At 39.0% G+C, this 21,038-nt stretch overlaps 1 protein-coding gene across 3 annotated transcripts in view; it reads right to left on the bottom strand.

Annotated features, from left to right (window-relative positions):
- dor (vacuolar protein sorting-associated protein 18 dor) overlaps window positions 1-21,038 on the bottom strand; it is a 291,400-nt gene that overhangs the window by 87,599 nt on the left and 182,763 nt on the right. For all 3 annotated transcript variants that reach the window (XM_067149280.2, XM_067149279.2, XM_067149281.2), the window contains one exon: window positions 4,654-4,872. In XM_067149280.2, the coding sequence (XP_067005381.2) occupies window positions 4,654-4,872 (219 nt within the window). The remainder of the gene's footprint in view (window positions 1-4,653; window positions 4,873-21,038) is intronic.

The raw sequence follows: 21,038 nt of genomic DNA on the forward strand, positions 1-21,038 counted from the left end.
CTCAGAAATGTAAAATGTTACAGATGTAAAAATTGGTATTTGGAATCTCCTGTAAAAGTAAAGAAACACAGGTGATTTGTTTTTGGAAACTCCAGTTAAGGGGAACTGAAAAGGGGGTGAAATTTTAAAATGAGCAAGTGTACAGAATATCTCAAAACCTTAACATGTTACAGAAGTGAAAAATGGTATTTTTTTCTCTGTTAAAAATAAAGAAACCTGTATTTTTTCAGAAAAACCACTTGGGTAAAAATGACTGAAAATGGGGGTTGAATTGTTTTTATTAGGATACTGATATCTCAAAAACTGAAGATGTACAGACGTGAAATTTGGTATTTGGAATCTCCCTTAAAAATAAAAAAATATGTATTTTTGTTTTTGGAAATCCACTTAAAGGTGGGGAATTGAAAAATTATTTGTATGAAAACAAAAGATGTTACAGACATGAAAATTGGTATTTAGAACCTGCTTTAAAAGTAAAGAAACAGTATTCCTTTGATTTAGGAAAATCCAATGAGGGAGGGGGGGGGGGGTGAATGAATTGAATTAATTGTATGAGGATACTTACATCTAAATACAAACTAAAGTTGCTACAGACGTGAAAATTGGTATTTGGATATCCTTTAAAAACGAAGAAAAACGCTTTTTAGGGGGAAAATCATCTTGGGGGATGGAGGTGAAAAGGAGTTGAATTCCTTTTATGAGGACACATATCTGAAAACTGAAGATTTTACACTCATGATAATTGGTATTTAGAAGATCCTTTCCTAATAAAGAAACAAGTATTTTTTTTTTAAATTCACTTAAGACGGGGGAGGAGTGTGAAAGGAAGTGAAAAAAGTTAATTCTTTTTATGGGGATACTTATATCTCAAAGCTGAAGGTAAGAGACGTGAAAATTGGTATTTGGAATCTGCTTTAAACGTTTTAAAAATGCCTTCTTTTGGGGTGGGGGAGGAGGGAAATCAACTTTGGTGGGGTGAAAAAGGAGTTGAGACCAATTGATTTTACTGTTCATAATGTACTTGATTCTGATCATAAACCGATCTTTTTTAATCTTTCCTGGGTTCATTTTCAAGAGCCATCTTTTCTTTTGGAGAACTTAAAGTTAGATTACAGTAGATTCTCCTGGCATATAAATACAAATTTAAACACATTTGAAATAAACTATAGGAATGATATTGACCGTGCAATTGTTCACCTCTATAATAAGGTTAATAATGCACAGAAGTATATCATTCGTATTGCCAGAAATCCCGCGCACTTGCCTACGCGCGACAATGGTACTGGTCACATTGTCAACAATGACAATGGCAGCAGATGTAATTTACCGCCAAGTAGTGGCCTTGCATCTTGCTGCGGGTTCAATAATAACAATAATCTATATATATAAAATAAGAGTTTTTGTCTGTACATTGCTCAGAATTTGAAAATAATGGTATTTCTGTATCAGTCAGGTCCATAGTAACCAGGAAATGCACTTTTTACTTTTCCGTAATTTCTGTCTGTCTGTCTGTCTGTCTGTCTGTCTGTCTGTCTGTCTATCTGTCTGTATGTATGTACACGCATCACGAGAAAACTGCTGAAGGGAATTTAATGAAAATCGGTATGTGAAGTCGGGGGATGAGCCGCTACAATCTAGGCTATAAATCTGTTTACTCGCGCTGAGTGAAATGGTAGTTTAGGGGAAGGCCTAAATTTTAATTCCCAAATATGTATATTATTAGTGGTCCTATCGATAAATACTACATAACTAAAGTTATATAGAATTAAATTTTCGATCATTTATGTCATACATTGATACCGTACCGGCTTTGATAACACAGATATTCATGAATTTGTAGTTTTTGCCAAGTCCATATCAACGTCGAGCCACGAGATAATTGGTTAACAGAATTGAATGAAAGCCAGTATATAGAGTCGGGGAGTAAGAAACTATAGTGTAAGTTATAAACAATTTTATTCACTCTGGATGAAATTGTAGTTTAGGGGAAGTCACCTAAAATTTAATTTTTAAGTACATATGTTATTGGTCCTATCGAAAAATACTACATAACAAAAGTTACAGAGAATACAATTTCCGACCATTTATATTTTATTCAGTTTTACCGTACCGACTATGATAAGAGTGGTATTTTAGAGTTACAAGAAAACTAAATGTGAAGGCCTACAATATTGAAAGCGCATAACATTGATGAACAATAACATTACATTGACCATTGTTTGTTGTGAAGTGTCTTTTATGCTGCCGCTCGACTCCGATAGATAGGGTTACTGCTGCATACTGAGTATAACAGCCTGACTGAATATTGGCGGGAAATAGCTGGGGAGTTAGAAAACTTTCTTCTTTAGCATGCCATTCATACATTTTCTGATACCGTACTGCTGGTACGTGACAGACTGGTTCATCATAGTATTCCAGCTATTCGATCCCTACTCTGACGCGTGGTTTTGAATGAGCAGTGTGCACACATAAGGCAGAGGCTCACTTAGTAGTAGTAGTAGTAGTAGTAGTAGTAGTAGTAGTAGTAGTACCTGGTCTAGAATTACAGTTTAGGCCTATTCGATATCATAGCACCACAATTCACTAAATAACTCAAAATTCAACCCTGAAAAGAGCCGTTTCTTTAGAAAAGCTTCTTCCTCTTCACTTTTATTAAATTCTACATTCATTTTATTCCCAATTAGCAGTGAAGACGGGGTTTCTCCTCTGGCTTGGAGGAAAAATTTACCTCCAAGTCAGATAGATTCTTTCGCCGCCTTTGTAGTGAACTGAGATTTTCCGACTCATCGGGTAATCCTAGAAAACAGATTAGTAAAAGGGCATAGTTTTTGCCCTGGGAGTCTCCACTATTCGACACCCCCACTCGGCCGAAGTAAGACGAAGTGTGTTCACACGGATCACGGCTGTCTGCGGCTTGGTCATTCCAGCTGTGGAACTTTGGACTGTTAGATCGGCAGCGTAGTACTGTTGGTTAAAAGTGAGAAAAATGTGTGGTTTTTCATTTGATCGAGTGTCATATTAATGCATTGTTTTTAATTGCGCCATTCTTATTGACGTCATTGTAATGACCTATGCTCATTTAATCTGGGAAAACTACTAAGGCAGTCTTTCTGAGGATGTAAAAAGGCAGGTGGAGAGTGTCTGCCATTATAGTGAAAACTCCCCAACCTGATTGGGACTGATGTAGGGAAGGGGGCCTACCATTACAATGAAAATTCACTAACCCAGTCTTCATATGAGAAAAGACGTTTGGTGATTTAACCGTCGCGATTCTAGGGTAACGTTAAGAGCTATGCAATTTAATACAATCTTGCTCACAACGTGTACACTACCTTCCCTAGAATTCTGTATACAATGTGGAATTCCGTAGCGAAGCACGGGTACATCAGCTAGTAATAATAATAATAATAATAATAATAATAATAATAATAATAATAATAATAATAATGTTATGGACTGTCATCAAAATGTGCCGACCATCCTGGAAACGGGTCCTGGCCAGGTAATGACTACGAATGCAGTCTGGCCGCGGGTTCAGTACTGCCATGGCACCCAAGATGACACTCCGCCGAATCTCCTCATGGATTTGATCTATATTAAAAATGCTTAAAAGATGGCGAAGACTTAGGGACTCAACTGACCAGGTGGAATACCTGGAGCTAACCCGGGAAGTACGAAATCGATTGCTGGAAAGAAAGATTGAAAAATGGGAGGAACTTTGCCGTCAGATGCGAATTTTGGCAGATTATATATAAAATGTTAAGCATTCAAGTATAAATTTCAGTATAATACTGTAGTGAAGCATGGGTATCTTGCTAGTCTCACCATAATCTCACCTTTTAAAAGAGGTTTGTAACAGTTCAAACAGTTAAGCAAAGAGAATAAGGAAATAGAATAGGAATATTTTGTCAACCTCAAAAACAGAGGCATATGTCAGAGAACAAAGCATTTTTAAATATTTTGTAACACACATAAGTAATTTCAGCTTACTGAGAAATTCAAGAATGTTCTATTGTATGTGTACATCAATGGGAAAAAAAATAGAAATCGAGGATTGTGGCGACGTTTAGTAAATTCTCAGAGGCTTGCAGACTGAACGCTGAAAGGCATAACAGTCTATAATGATAATGTATGTATGTATGTATGTATGTATGTATGTATGTAAGTTCCCAGACATCTTATATGTCTGAACCATTTGAAAGATGGAGAAATATGACACAGCAAAAGGTGACAGCTGACTTGCTTCTGGCCTAACTGTTCCATATTAAGGTGGTGGGTGCACTCAACAAAATTTCTCTTCACATTGCTGAAAATGAACCCTTCAAGCTTAAAAAAATAAAAATAAATAAATAAATAAATAAATAAATAAATAAATAATAATAATAATAATAATAATAATAATAATAATAATAATAATAATAATAATAATAATAATAATAATCCAAGGATGGGGGAAAAGTTTTCAAATACATCACTGAAAGAGGATTTGTAATCTATAAGCAAAATTCACACAAATAACTGTTCCGAATGAAGGAAACCTAAACATCAGCCTCTGATTAGGTGTATAGGAAGAAAAAGTCAGTTCTTCAAATATACATAAATAGTGCAGAAGGAAATCATCAGAGTAGATATAACCGTGTTATTGTAACTCACCAATCTTTAGCCAGAGTTTTTTGCGTAGTTCTGGGTCATCTTGAGGCAGGTTGGCTGTCTGCTTGGCTAGTTCCACATCTACACCAAGAGCCAGATCGACTGCAGCCTCCCACAGACCTAGGAGAGCTGACAGCTGAACACAAGCCTCCGATAGGCCACGCTCTCGACATAATCGAAGGGCATAGTGAATGTCGTAGCAAACCATACTGGCATCCTGACCTGCAAACAAAGTACATAAACATCAAAGGCATGAACTAGAAACATACAAAGGCTATTTTTTAACTAAGCACTAGTTGTCCATATCATTTAAAATCCTGCCCTCCCCCGAACCCCATGGCACTACAGCCCTTGAAGGGCCTTGGCCTACCAAGCGAACGCTGCTCAGCCCGTAGGCCTGCAGATTACGAGTTGTCGTGTGGTCAGCACGATGAATCCTCTCGGACGTTATTCTTGGCTTTCTAGACCGGGGCCGCTATCTCACCGTCAGGTAGCTCCTCAATTCTAATCACGTAGGCTGAGTGGACCTCGAACCAGCCCTCAGGTGCAGGTAAAAATCCCTGACCTGGCCGGGAATCGAACCTGGGGCCTCCGGGTAAGAGGCAAGCACGCTACCCCTACACCACGGGGCCTGCACATACTTTTTTTTGCACATGTGCGCTGACTCCTGGCATCCCTTATGCACAAACACATGCTTGTTGGTACTGTCTTGTTCCTTCATAGTGTGCACTGGAACTCAGTACGACAATAGACTGGCCTGCCGTGTGCGAGATACAGTCAGCAAGGACTGTGCCACTGGCAGATCTATTAAGTGTATGGCCCCAAAGCTATGAGTGATGGTGGGTGAGGTTATTCAAAGAAGGTCGGAGAATGTTCATTGTCACCCACGCTCTGGTCAGCCATCTCTGATTAGTGACAATATTATACACTAGGTTAACGCTACCTTTCATACAAACAGATGGTTCACAATATTCCCTCTGCCACTTCACCTTCCACATGTTTCAAAGTCAATTCTCTACAAAACTTAGTCAGAAGAATTGGACTACAGAAAGCTGTGTAATCACTGGGTTCCAAAGATACAAAGTGATAAGATGTGCCAGTGCTTTGGTACTTTTGACCCAGTATAATGAGAAAAGTGATGTGTTATTGAACCACATCGTTATGAGGAACAAGACACGAGTGTCCAGTGTTCTCCCCAGAAATTTTTGTCAGCCGGGTGGGGAATACATAAAAATGGAATACTGTATGATGTGTATGTTCAGTCTTCAGCCCTAAGGCTGGTTGAATCCTCAACAGCTCTGCCATCAGCTGCCATGGATGGCCTAGACATCACTGAAGAGGCGTACTAGGGAAATGAGGAGTAAGGTAGTTTCCCCGTTGCTTTCCTCACCGAGCCAGAAGTTGCTATTACATATCAGTCTGCCAAGCCCACTGAAATGCATGCATCAACTGACCCTATGAGCAACATTTTCACACCATTCATTGCAGGGACTGGCTGCACAAAGAATGGCATTACTAGCATCGCTCATACCTCAGTCACTTTCATATTGTCAAAGCCAAGGATAAGACAGAGACAGATCAATGAAAGTAACAAAATTGCTCTAGCCCATACTAGAAGACATAGTGCACTGTAAACACTAGGTCCTGCCAGCAAAGGCATTACTGTATGATAACATTTCGATATATTCCCCTCAGAGCATTAACAATATCAGACACTTAAACATTATCTGCAAACCTGTACTATTTCAGTGTTATTATCATAAACAAGGCATAATAGAGTATTCTTGAACACTACAAGTAACACCGCTGGTTACCACTCGGTTGCTGCAGAGTGACCTACAGGTCTGTGATGTCATATGGAATCAGTGCTTGCATGCAATTTCTTGCCAATCCAGACACTGCTTGCACGCGACACTATGCGATAGTCAAGCTAAACTCCGATGTAACTGATGCCATTATCTTGACAATAATGAAGATTTATCATTTAAATAAACGTTTTACAGTATTTACATTTTTATTTGGAGCACCTAATGACTCAAATAGGTATTAATATTATGTAACTAGCGCATATCTAGATTATGTTAGCCAGGCAGTTTGTAAAAACAGCCCTTAAAAAAGTGCTAGGGAGAACACTGGCGTTCTACATGATCACTGAATCTAAGCAGCAATCAGTGGAGTGGTGGCATACATCATCTCTGACAAAAGTGAAATTCAATAAGAATTTCTCAACTTGCAAGATTATGGCAACCATGTTTTAAGACAGACGTGGTGTTCTGCTAGTGGATTTCATGCTGCCAAGGACAAAAATCAATGGAGCTGCACATTATGTGACCTCGTCGAAACTTTGCTGCACAATCCAGAATAAATAATGCTGCCTTCTGTCTGTCAGTGTGTTGTTGCTTCCATAACAATGCAAGACCTCATTCTGCAGTTCAAACACAAGCTCAAGTTGAATCATTTGGCTGGCAGCGTTTCAATACCCCCTCCCAATAGCCCAGATCTTGTACCTAGTGACTACCACCTCTTCCTCGCTGGCAAGCATCTCCATATCGACGAGGAAGTGAAAGCAATGGTGCAGGCATGGCTCTCATCAGAGGTGCCAGACTTCTATGATGAGGAGGTTTACAAACACTTATTTCATGATATGGGAGATGTTTGAATAAAAATGTGTAGAATCAGATGAAAAATGAATTGCCCAAAAATATTCAGTAGTTTTATTTTATCGCAAAATAGCCCTTAATTAAAAAAATATTCCTTGGACATGTTCAGTGAATGAAGTAAGAGCATCTATTCCTTGCAGCTAACACTGTAGCCTCTCTTTCTTCTACGTCTCTTATCTTGAGTCAAACCATCGCATTCAAACAGCTTCTCTAATAACCTATAGCTGAACCCATATCCTGCTTGACTTTATCACAGGATATACTCCGTATCTCAAATCATAAGCACAGCTTCATCCAACAAAGTGAGTTCCTAACTGCCCTTTATTTGTTCATTATTCCTTGTACATTCCATTACTGCTCATGTGTTTTCCCATTTACTCAGCTTTACCACCCATATAGTAGTGAGCTTGATGACAAGGCACATAGATAATTTGGAAATACAGTATTGAAAAAAATTAAACCAATGAACTCATTGCACTGGACTTTCATCACTTACACTCTCTCTACCATGGTGTCAGAGAATACATAGTTTAAGCATTGGTCCTCATTTGAAGTTCCTTCTTAGGTCTCTTCCCTACTGATACAACTTGTCTTAAAATTATGATTTACATTCCATGCTGCCAGCATAAGGTTATTTTCCAAGCAACTAAACTGCAAGTTATTGGAACAGTTGTAATTGGAAAAAGATCATAGTTATAAGCTACAATGCGTTCATGATTTCTACTAAAATGAATACTTTACCTTCATTTTTTGCTCATCTGGAAAACATTTCATTTCATGGTGTTCCAGAAACTTATGTTTAATAGACCAAACTTCTGTATTAAAATGTCACAAGTGTCATATGCTGCCCAATGGTCTTCACTTCCTTTACCACTCAACATTGACTTCCATCAAGGATCAATGCTGTCATCCATCTTGTTCACTGTGTGCACAGACACAGAGGCTACAGACACTGAAACACCTCACCCAAGGACAAACCTATCAACTGATGACATACTTCTTGCAGACCAGATCTGGTGGAATCTAGATACGAAGTTGTAGAGATTGCTTTGATGGGAATGCCTTGTAACTCAATATCACAAAAACAGAATACCCGCAGTGCAGCCTGGAAATTGATGACACCATCAAAACTGACAGCCACAATCTGGGCAGAGTCACGCATTTTAAATCCCTTGGTTTTCTCATCACCTCAAATGCCAAGACACTTCTGGATGCCCAAAGACATGTTAAGATCATGTAGCTAAAATGGCATTAAACCACTGGAAAGCTGTGTAATAAGAAAATACCCATCCACTTCATAGTTCAAATGTTTGCCTGTTTTAACAAAACAGGAGCCAGCCCTTGTTGGAATGGATATTAAAATTCTACATTGGCTGCTGGGTCTTATGAAGTACAACTACATTGGGAATGAGAACATCAAGAAGCAAATGGGAGTTACATCTATTACAGAGAATGATTATGAGTATCGGAGAGATTGGTATCCTTTTCTTCTTTTGTGCTTGTCCTGTGTTCTTAATATTTTACCATCTGTATTTATTTATTTATTTATGTATTTATTTATTTATTTATTTATTTATTTATTCATTTATTATTCATTCATTTATTTATTGTCTTGTTTTATATGGCAGGGTTCAGGCTATGAAGCCTGCTATTCTGTCTGACCATACATACACCTACATGAAGAGTTTAACATACACTAAATAAATTATCTACAATTTAATATCTTAGGTTTTAATTAATCTAATAACTTAGCTATGATCTAATCCTACATATGTTATGAATAATTATTATTTATTAACCAGGTTTGGCTGAGTTTCTTAAAGCAGAGGTGGTTTGACACGCTCCTAATTTCAGCAGGCAGGGAATTCCAAATTCGACTGGCGGCGACTACAAATGATGTACTGTAGCTAGTTGAGTGGTGAATGGGAATGCTTAGTACTGAGATGGATGATGATGATGATGATGATGATTTGGCAGTCTTCTTATCCTAAACTTCCTGTGTCAAGACTGAAGATCCTCCAAGATGGCGCCTTAATGAGTGTTGATGTCTGCCCTCCTGATAAAGCTGGGAAGCAGAAACGAGTTTATCGGGAAATGAGAAGAGATGGATGTAGAAGAACGGGGATTGAACAGAGAAGTATGAAGAGCCTGCAGAATTTAAAAAAATAAATATGATTCTGCCATGTTAACATTTCTTAACAAGAAAAGATTAGGTAATTAATTAACAGAACTGAGAGTGCAGAAGATGATACATATGAAATGACTTTTTCAAGAAATAAAGTTGGCTGTTGATAGCAATGTTCACTTTGTCTTTCTAGAAACTGAAGATGTAATTAAGGCAGAAAATGCACAAATCATTCAAAAGTTTGTGCCAGGACACTGATTTTTGAGTTGGGCCCAGAATCTAATAATGTTATTTGCTTTAAGTCCCGCTAACCACTTTTACGATTTTCAGAGAGGCCGAGCTGGCGGAATTTAGTCCCACAGTTCTTTTACATGCCAGTGAATCTACCGACATGAGGCTGACGTATCTGAGTACCTTCACATACCACCGGACTGAGCCAGGATCGAACCTGCCAAGTCGGAGTCAAAAGGCCAGCGACTCAACCGTCTGAGCCACTCAATCCAGTGGGTCCAGAATCTTCTTACACACTAGCATGATCAGATTCACCTGGCAAAACTGCAGTATTATATTCATTAATTATGGACATAAACATGAAGAGCAGCTTTTAAGACATTCATATGAAAGTAAAAATATTCTAAGTTCAGAATTTTGCAACTGAGGTAGTTGGCAGTAACAAGAGTTATTTGACCAATGTCATTACTTCATGAATGCAGCATGTGTGAGAAACATCCGCCGACAGCGACAGTGTTGGTTCTGTGGACTACAGCTTACTGTTATTGCAGACCAGTTAAACTATGCTAATGGAGGGTGTTTTGAACATTTCATGTAAGAAAGAGTTTCATGCTGATATGTTCTGTTCCTATTTGTTTGTCATAATTAGTGTACTTTACAGAGTTGTAGAAAATGAGTTCTAACATGAAATAAAGAGTTTCCAGACCCACGTCCATATAATGTACGGTATTTTCTTCTTCTACATGCGAGGAATGTGTCCTGTCAGTCTGGCCATACCTAATTGTTACACCCTGTATATCTTTCTTTTCCTTTTTCAGATCCTAGATATATAGAACTCTAGAAAGGCTTCTCTATAGTTTCCTAGTTTTATTTCCAAAATCGCCGGGCTGAGTGGCTCAGACGGTTAAGGCGCTGGTCTTCTAACCCCAACTTGGCAGGTTCGATCCTGGTTCAGTCCGGTGGTATTTTAAGGTGCTCAAATACGACAGCCCCGTGTCGGTAGATTTACTGGCACGTAAAAGAACTCCTGCGGGACTAAATTCTGGCACCTCGGCGTCTCCGAAGACCTTAAAAGTAGTTAGTGGGACGTAAAACAAATAACATTAATTAATTATTAATTATTTCCAAAATCCTCCCTAGGTTTCCTATTGGACTCTTCTCTCCTGTCCTCTTCACGATTAAATGCTGTTCTTACTTATTCAATTATGAAGAACAAATTTTATTATATAGACAACTTGTTATTTTTCGTGGTTGTGGTGGTGGCGGAGGTTTCAAGGGACAAATCAATAAGATAACAGTCCCTCATAAGTATAAGCAAAAGAAGAGGAAACGTTCAGTCTTTGAAAAGAATGAAATTATTAGCTGTAATAACATACGCTTCTGAAATGTAGCCTCTGCAGTCTTTGAAAAGAATGAAATTATTAGCTGTAATAACATACGCTTCTGAAATGTAGCCTCTGACAAAATCTGATGGCCAGCCCCCCGGTGTAGGGGTAACATCCCTGCCTCTTACCTAGAGGCCCCGGGTTTAATTCCCGGCCAGGTCAGGGATTTTTACCCGGATCTGAGGGCTAGTTCGAGGTCCATTCAGCCTACATGATAACAGTTGAGGACATATCCAATGGTGAGATGGTGGCACTGGTCTCAAAAGCCAAGAACAATGGCCAAGAAGATTCGTCATGCCAATCACATGACACCTCATAACCTGTAGACCTTCAGGCTGAGCAGCAGTCATTCGGTAGGCCACGGCCCTTCAGGGCTGTTGCGCCATGGGGTTTTGGACAAGATCTGATGAAAGAGAGAGCTTTGAGAGAAGAAGTTGGATATGCATTTTTGGGCCACTAGAAGAAGATGAATGGAGAAGACAACCATGATCTTCACAGGCTATGCACTGTATTGGATATTGTTAAAGTCAGTAAGATCATGAGAACAAGATACCAGAAGGACTGAAAAGCTAGTAAACCAAATCTGACGTGGGAGGAATGTGCGCATTAGGACATCAGGATCCTGGGAATTAAGAATAGGAGGAGCATGGCACTGAACATGAAAGACTGACAGAAACTTCTGAGGAAGGCCAAGGCCCACAAAGGGCTGTTGTGTTGATGATGATGATGATGATGATGATGATGATGATGATGATGTAGACGACGGCAACAACTTTAGACTCAGCAATATTCAGTTTGTAACAAATACATCATCAACCTCCTGCTCTGTACATATTTCCTTAAATGCTAACTATGTTGGTAATGATTAGTAATCTGGTCTGCATATCTTTCTAAATGTATCAAAATCTAAATGCTTTTCAACAATTAACCTGTTGACGAGTGCACCTAAGGACAGTCAATAGAGTGCAAACGGCATTTGCCGTTTGGTCCCACATGAGGGAGCACGGCATTTGTCGTTTTAAGCTAGTACTAAGAAATTAAATTGCTTACTGATGTAGTAATAATACATCTGGCAGAATTTTTTGGAACTTTTTCAGTTATTCGAATAGTGTCGCTGTACAAATCCTAGTTCTGTACGGCGGTGGTCTCTGACGGAAATGTGTATACTCCCTACAGTGTAAGAGTTTGGCGCCCCATTAGCTTACAGGTTACAGCATGGGTATGTCACCCGCATAGGTCCTACCCTTCCGAGGGCCCAGCTCAGACTGAATACTTTAGCCCTGCACTCGCGGGGGCGCGCTGTTGTACATCACGTCACTCACCGTAAGCCCACGTGACGAATACGGCAGCTCCTATTGGTAGAAACATCTCCCGATTGCTATTGGTCAATTTGAGTTTGACAACTTGGACCACGTGGGACGACCACGTTTGTGACACTTTGCTTCACTTTGATTTGTATGCATTTATCTGTTATCTTCGTTTTCGTGTTTGAAGAAAAAGTACAAGATATTTGAGGTAAGCATCCTTATGGTTCTTGTTTTACTAATCTCCTGAGGCCAGAACATGAAAATATACCACACCAAGGCAAATGACTTTCGGATAAATTGAATCATATTCGCCTAGTCCTAAATTTGCTATTTATTTTATTTAACGTTTGAATATTGTTTGCGGGATATTCCATTCTATTTTTAAAACAAAATCCTATTAAAAGGATAGTAGGCTGCAGGAGGTTAAGTAGTTATTAAGTTGATGATTGATAGCTGCTCATGTTCCCAAAAATTTCTTTTTGGCTGTCGCTGTTTTATTACCTTTTTGCATGGTGGTTACATAAGTCTACTTGAAACAGACACCTTAAAATTCTGTTGATGTAATGTTATATTATTTATGATAATCCACTATCATTTTGAGGGTATTGAAATTAGCAGTAAAAATATAAACTGATACAGTGGCCTTTATTACTTTCTTCTATTTCCTTTCATGTCTCAGACCATGCACGAAACGTGTCAGATCTGTGGCATTTACACAGATAGCAAAGAAGGCCAGCAACAGGGAATCTTATTTCATCATTTCCCTGTTGGTAGACCGGATATTTGCAGAGAGTGGTTGGATGTTGTGGGGGGTCGAATGCTTGCGGCAGCTTCCTCCGAAGCAGCTGAAGAACCGCACTGTGTGTTCTAGGCACTTTCGCCACTCGAGCTATCCAGGACCGCTATCAAGGTTGCTGTATAAAGATACTGTCCCGGAAAGAGGTAAGTAGTAGTAGTAGTCGTTGTTATTAATTGCACAGTACTGTGACCTATCAAATTTTCCTGGGTTTCATTTCAAATTGCTCTCCAGAGGTAATGATGATAAATTCATCAGTGCCAGATGAGGGGGAACCTCGCTTCTCATAATGAAATTTACTATAATGCCTGTCACACCTGGTCTTGCCGTACCTGTAAGTTGAAATTGGTACATCTCTTACAGGCCTAACATTTATCATTAACAGAATAGTGCAGAAATGTGCAAATTTTATAATTTTTATAATCCATCAGTGGCTTTACGTTAGCTGAATTGTGATGGTGAGGTATTTAATTGAGCTCGCTATATTAACTCCCTCTTTATCTGAAAACCATTTGCACCGTTTTGTCCAGGTTCATTTTAAGGGAACCTGGTACACATTTTTTTATTTTCCACAATTTTTGAGCAATCACAATGAAACTGTTGTGGAATATGTAGGACTATTATAGAAATAACATATCTTATTTTCAGCTAAATATCCTTATTAGTTTATGAGATATGATGTACTTTGTGTTTATGATGCTCGCAAAACAGGCAACTTTCAAAAAGTTCCCTGTGGGATGGATTTTTACCTGAGAGTTTGAAAACTTCTTCCTTATAACATAAAAAAACTCAAGGATGGAATTTTCAATTCACCCTATGTCGCTTAATTAACTCCTGTTTCAAGTTTGTAATTGTATTTTATATGTAATTTTCCACTAATTTTCTGTTCATTTTGCCTCATAAAATGAGTATATTGTAGAAGAATGAAAAATCTATCCTACAATTTTCTTGGTAGGTCACATAGAAGCTACATACCAACTTTGGCAAATATAGGTTTAGATTTGATCTGCATGGAACAGTGCAGGTTACAAAAAATGGTATTTTGAGTTAAATGAATTTTAGTTCTAAAACCATTAAAAGTTTTCATAATGGCCTTTCCAAATCTCTTAAAATTCACCAGCACTATAACTCCTACCATCCTGCTTCTTCTTGGCTTCATCCCTGTGTACCTTTAGGAGTTTCAGTTTTTCCTGGCTGTTTTCTTTTGTTGGGTGACTGACTGCTGACTGTGAAATTTTCTTCTTTCATCTCTTTGTGTGGCAAGTTTGGTGGATGCTGGTGAAAGTTTATAATTCCTTACAGCCATTTTCATTTCTTGTGTTGCACTACATCTCATGTTGTATTCTGCAACTGCATTAGAAACAGCTATTCCAAGTCGTTTTGAGGACACAAAGGTCTCTTCTCATGGGCGCCCGGAGGATCTTTTCCAAGGGGGGGCACATCAACAATTTTCTTGAATATAAAAACCAATATAACGTCAGCAACATTAAATTGTTTACAGAAATTTCCGGTTATAACAGATGCTAGATGACTGTCAGTAATTTCAGTTTATGAAATAATCTGGTATGATATTAAACAATTGAACATCAACATTTTTAGAATTCCAGGGGAGGCAAATACCCCCCCTTGCCCCCCCCCCCCCTCCCTTGCGGGCGCCAATGGGCACTTTTTCCACATACATGCATGAAGACTTTCATTGGCAATTTGAGTATCCCCTTTACAACATCTAGACAGAAGTTCAGTTGATGCCAGCCTTTGGTATACAGAGAAAATTTTCAGCAGCATTGCAATTGTGAACTGAACTGACAATTTTTGTGACTTTGAGGGGTTTGTCCAGTTGCGATACTCTTATTGTAGAAGCACCATGATTCAGGTCTTTGGGGGCATTTCTTATGCTTAGGATCTTCTTCTGTGGAGGAGTAATAGTATAGTGTGGCACATATTGCAGATTTCATATTATCTACAGAGGGAATATTTGCACATATTGCCTGCCTATAATCATTTGTGAGCTTCGCAGTAGTTGCTTCCTTCAAACTTCCAGGTCCCCTTCCCCCAAGTGTAGTTCCTTCATGGTTGACTAAATTGTAGGATGAAGTAGTTCATAACATAGCTAACAGTTGGCAGTATATATTGCAATATTAAAAAATAGTATAATCTCAATGCTACTGTAAAGAGGGAATTAATGGTAACAGAAGGAACACGGATAGCCGAGCATACAGAGGAGAGGAGGCGTGGTTGATAATTAAATGACCGTGCAGAACCATTTAAAAACGACCGTAACTACGTCAAAAAACAGTCACAGCGGCACAAAACCACATTTGTTATTTAGAGGATGGTTAATATAATTTATTTATGCCAGAATTCAAATTTCAACAATTTCATCCATTTAAAAAAATGTGTCCCAGGTTCCGCTAACTTTGTTGTCTTCAGAATATTTTTCAAGCCTGACCACAGTTGCTTAAAGATCATCTTTGTTCTGAGAACCTTTATGTAGGTCATCAGCATATACCGTTATACCATTCTTAGTGTGTGTGTGTTTTTTTTTCATATAGGTGTGCCTCGACACAAGGCTGGTCCACGGCCAAGTCCTTCCGCTGCTATGACTGCTGCTGCTCACACCACCTGCACCACCAGCACTCCTACTGCTTCTGCTACTACTACCTACTACCACCGGTGCTGTTGCTGCCACCACCATCTCCATGCCTGCCGCTGCTACTACTGCTACTGCTATGGGTAATGGTGCTGCTGCTATTACTACCATGACCTCCACTCCTGCTGCTCCTGCTTTCACATATAAATACTATAAAACTGTGAATTTAAATGATAAATCATTAGCAAAATTTCATCAATTACATCGGAGATCAAATGTTTAGCTTGACCACTACGTAGTCACGAGCTGGGGTCTGGATTAGCGTGGAATCACATGCGAGCCCTCTGTTCCGCATAACATCACAAACCTGTATGGCAGTCCACGTGCCCACAGCAACTGAGTGGGAGGCCTAACTCCACTGTTACATGATTTGGAAGGAGCTATAGAACACTAGAAGATCAAAGTAGGCCTACTCTGTTATATCTTGTTTGTGATGATAACATTCAAATAGTTCAATTGTGCAGTTAATGTTTACCTGTCTGATATTTTTGTTAACACCCTGAGGGGAACGAATTGAAATTTATTTTCATATTGAAGTTTTACATAGTATTCCCCACCTGCCTACTCATTCTTGCCACCCGGCTGACAAACATTACTGGGGAGAACACTGGTGCTAATGTTATTAATGTTCATTTTACATTCAGATTAAACAATTTCAATTTGTGAATGCTAATGATTGTTTATCAATATATTTAATTTTGTTTTACAAAACACCCAGCAAGGAGGCTGTGCAGTGGGGTCATGCATCTATGAAATTGCGCTTGTGCAGTGGTGGGTTCGAACCCCACTGTCGGCAGCCCTGAAAATAGTTTTCTGTGGTTTCCCATTTTCACACCAGGCAAATGCTGGGGCTGTACCTTAATTAAGGCCATGGCTGCTTCCTTCCCGTTCCTAGGCCTTTCCTGTCCCATTGTCGCCATAAGACCTATCTGAGTTGGTGCAACCTAAAGCAACTAGCCTTATAATAGTTGTCCCCCTGTGGGTAGGGGCAGTAGACTAACAGCCACGACATCCTCTGCCTGCTGTAAGAGATGACTAAAAGGGATCCCATGTGCGCTCTGCACTTGGGATCTGGGGTAGGCGACCACGGAGCCCTTAATTGAATTTTGACATTGCTTCCGCTTACTTGTGCCAGGCACCGCACTTTCATCTATCCTATCTGATCTACCTTGATCACCACCTGTTCTTTTCTGCTCCTGATTGTATTATGTATGGAGGCTTAGGGAGATTTATTTTCAAACCCTCCATGGCCCTGGTCTTCCTTAGCCGATACCATCATTATTCCTAGTGTCGGCCCCCTTCTATTTCTTCTCTCCGATTACTAATATATATTGGGGGTGGTTGCCTAGTTGTACTTTCTCTTAAAACAATGGCCTAGATGTTAGGCCCTTTTAATCAACAAGCATCATCATCTTAAGCAAGGAGATTTGTGGTGAGGGCAAGATGTTTGGTGGCCATGGCATATACTAGGAACTGTCCCATCATTCGCCTTACTGCAGGTGAAAGGAAAACCATTCTCAGGACAGCCAGTGGTAGGGGAACAGCCCGTTTCTGTGTCCCAAATGCAGAGGTGTAGAAACATGGTGGAACCGTGGCCACCCCTCCTCTGCTTGGTTGGCCGGTTGGAGTGCATGTTATCATACCACAGATCAGCCTATCTGCAACCACCGACATAGATTTCTGCCTTCATTGTACAGTAGATACAAATGGCACTGTCTGAAGTGAGTTTCCACTGTCTTCAACTGGCATTTTGTGTAGGTCACAGCACAGTCCCTTGCACACCGTAATGTTGTGGAAGGTAGCAGCATATTGTTCATAATACTGTACTAAATTATCAAACAATTCCTTGGATGTAGCTCTTAATAGGTGGAGCTATGTTGTGACTTGGCATGGGTATGTTTTGTGCTGGATCAGCTGCCATATTATTGTACGTAGATCCTGATGCTACATATTTCTGTCAATTTATTGGAACTCCTCTCCTGCGGATGGACTGAAAGGAAGCATTATTTGTACCTCCTGCATGTTGTATGAGGGAACAATCACAGAATCTGTAAGCGCTCTCTTGTCTTTTAAACTCACAAATGTATTCATGATTCCATCCTTTTCCATGTACCAGAAAAATTTAGATATATCCTACTGTCACACAAAATAGAACATTTCTAACTATTGTAAATAGTGCAGATCAATGAATACAAGGGATGCACACAATTTTGTAGCTTGACATTGGTTGTCATCTAAATGCAGATGACTGATTGAATGATATGTTGTGTTTTGATGCAATATGTAGGAACAGGGTATGTGCTATCATGTCTTGGTTTCTTCAAACACTACTCTGCCAGAGATTTGCCATCCTCTAGTAGATGCAAAAGAAGTAAAAATCTCAATATTTCTCAGTGTGTGGCCCTAGGTGCCTCATTTGACAGACTGAAAGATATATCATATAGTACGTTCCTTGGGAAAATAGGCTACAAATGGTGTTGCTGAAAACTTTTGACATGTCAATGCAACGTTAGACTGCAATAAGAGAGAAAAGTATTATGTTATAACTTGTCAGTTCCAGTCGTTCTTTCATAAATGAATGATTTTGTATTTGTGTTGTATTGAATAGTTTTCTGGCTGATGAATATTAATTGATGATTAACACTGCTGCATGTAATGTCAAGAGATTATGATATACTATGATCACTAAAACTTTTGTGCAAATTTCTACACCATTTTATACCTGTAACACTGTGGATAGTAGGTAGAATATAGCTCCATAAATCAAAAGATCATGTTTCATTTCAATTTACCTTTGAATCCTACAAACTCCCTCCTTATCATATGAGTTTGCTTTAATCATTTTGGTTCCTGTGTATGGTTTTCTTTCTTACATTGTATTTATATTTTATTTTCTGCATAAGTAGCATATCTTGATACTATTGATTGTTACGGTTGGCTTAAGTAGTGTTAAAGAGGACTGATGTACGAGGGGATGTTAGTGTCTATTTCTGTTGTAGGTCTTAATCTGAGATAAGGATTGCCAATCCCACTCACCTTCTGGACACTTCCTTCCTCCCTTTGTGAGTTAGCTTCCTTTTCCCTCAGCAGAAACAAAAAAAAAAGCAGCATAGGCAAGGCCAGTCACTCCCATCCTTCGTGGCTTTGTGAATTAGTAAAAATAAAATATAGCTCCATAAATCAAATAATTATAATAAGCAGCACAATCTGGTAAGCTTCTTTTCTCCAGCAAAAAAATTATTATTAATAACAATAAAGCACAGGCCAACCTCCAGGTGTATCACTGTTCAGAATGCAGAATTTCAGAAAAAGGTAACAGAACGAAGGAAAGAAAGAAAAGGAAATGAAAGAAAAACATAAAAGAAATAAAAAACGAAAACATAGATTTAATATAATATTTAAGAGGGGGGGAGGGGGGCGAGAACCTGGGTACCCTCCGCGCGCTAAACGATTTAAATCGCCCGCCCGGTAATTTTAGTTCAGCCCTGCTCTCGTCAGGGGCGCTAGCGTGCGATTCCTGGCGATCTTTGCGCAGCCGTTGCGTACAGAAGTGAAAAATAACGTTGAGAGTCATCTCTTACTCATTCTCTTTGGGTTACAGCAGTGTTATGATTTCCGCCGATGTGGATAGATGTTTGTGCTCTTTGTAGCTATAAATGTTTTTGATTTTCATAAATATAACTGTGAATGTTTCTTCTTTTTAAATTACAAGTGACGCTATGGAGATTCTAGACACAAGTGATGATTTATTATAGATGACCTAAATCGAGATATTAGTGAAGGTGATGTATTAAAAAAGCTTTGAAATGACAGTGTTTTCTCAATCCAAAATATCTTTTCATGTGTCTCAAAGTCTCTCAAAGTTGTAATAAATAAGTTTTTGATATTTTTTAAAAATTTCTTACTCCCCAGAGGTTGTTTACCAGTCAAATACGTACTCAGATGCAGCCGGCATTATTGCATGGCATATGCCGTGCGCACTCGTCAAAAGGTTAAATGCTCGATATAATACACCAAGCTGGTTTATTTATTTATTTATTTATTTATTCATTTATTTATTCATTTATTTATTTATTTATTTATTATTTATTTAACATATGGCTTTTAGTGCCAAGTGTGTCCAAGGACATGTTAGGCTTGCCAGGTGCGTCCTTTCTATTTGACGCCCTTTAGGTGACGTGCACATCTAGATATGAGATGATTATAATGAGGAAGAGAGTGGGAGAAATCTGACATCAGCACATAGCCTACTCTTGTCGAATAACACCAAGGGGTCTGCTCAAGTTTTAACGTCTCCATCTGACATATGAATCACCATCAACAGCATCAAATGCCCTCGCCCCATACAAACAATGTGGAGAGGTTAAAAATTGAACCCAGGCTATTGGCACGCAATCTAGTGATTAGAAATTGTACAGCACCACCTTTCCTACCCTGTCAGCCAACATTCTGATGGAGAAAACTTTTTCACCAAGATGATTCCAACTGACTAACCATGGTGTCAGACCGTAGAGACTTGATGCCTTAATGACCATGGCCACCAGGCCAGTTACCAACCTGGTGAAAGAGGAGGCTGGAGAGTTATTAACACAGCCAGAAGAGATGTAGAAAAGATGGAAAGGTATTTTGCAAATATAGTCATTAAATGCAGAAAATTGTCTTACTTATATTAAGAGTGATGCAATATGTTAACATGTAATATTAACAGTGAGGAGGTGCTGGTGCATTGAAAGGGAGGCTGATTTTGCCACTCTTACAAGTCTCAGGTTCTGAGCTTGAGGAACAAAATGAAGTCAGGCTTAACTATATTAGCATAAGGAATGTCATAGATACGATACACCTAAGTTTTAAATTGCATCACTCACTCACAGTTCAGTCTGCAAGCTTCTGAGAATGAACTAAACAGCTCCCCAATTCTCTATTTCCAAGTAACACAGTAGTATCGTATAGTTCCACATTTCTTAAAGTCTAACTATCATTGCCTTGGTCCTCTGCTTTTCTTACTCTCCATGGCTGAGTCCATTATCCTCCTAAAGTAATCTATCATCCTCCATTCATAATACACGATTCACCAACAAAGTCGGTTTATACACACAACTTCATCCATCAAGTATATTTCTAACTCGGTCTTTTTCCTCATTCTGAATGCTCTCCCAATATTGTTCCCCATCAGTTTGTATCAGCTACCATTCTCACAACTTTCATGCCAGTCACTTTCAGGTTCTGAGCCCACA

Source organism: Anabrus simplex, chromosome 6 (assembly GCF_040414725.1).
Source record: "Anabrus simplex isolate iqAnaSimp1 chromosome 6, ASM4041472v1, whole genome shotgun sequence".
NCBI lineage: Eukaryota > Metazoa > Arthropoda > Insecta > Orthoptera > Tettigoniidae > Anabrus > Anabrus simplex.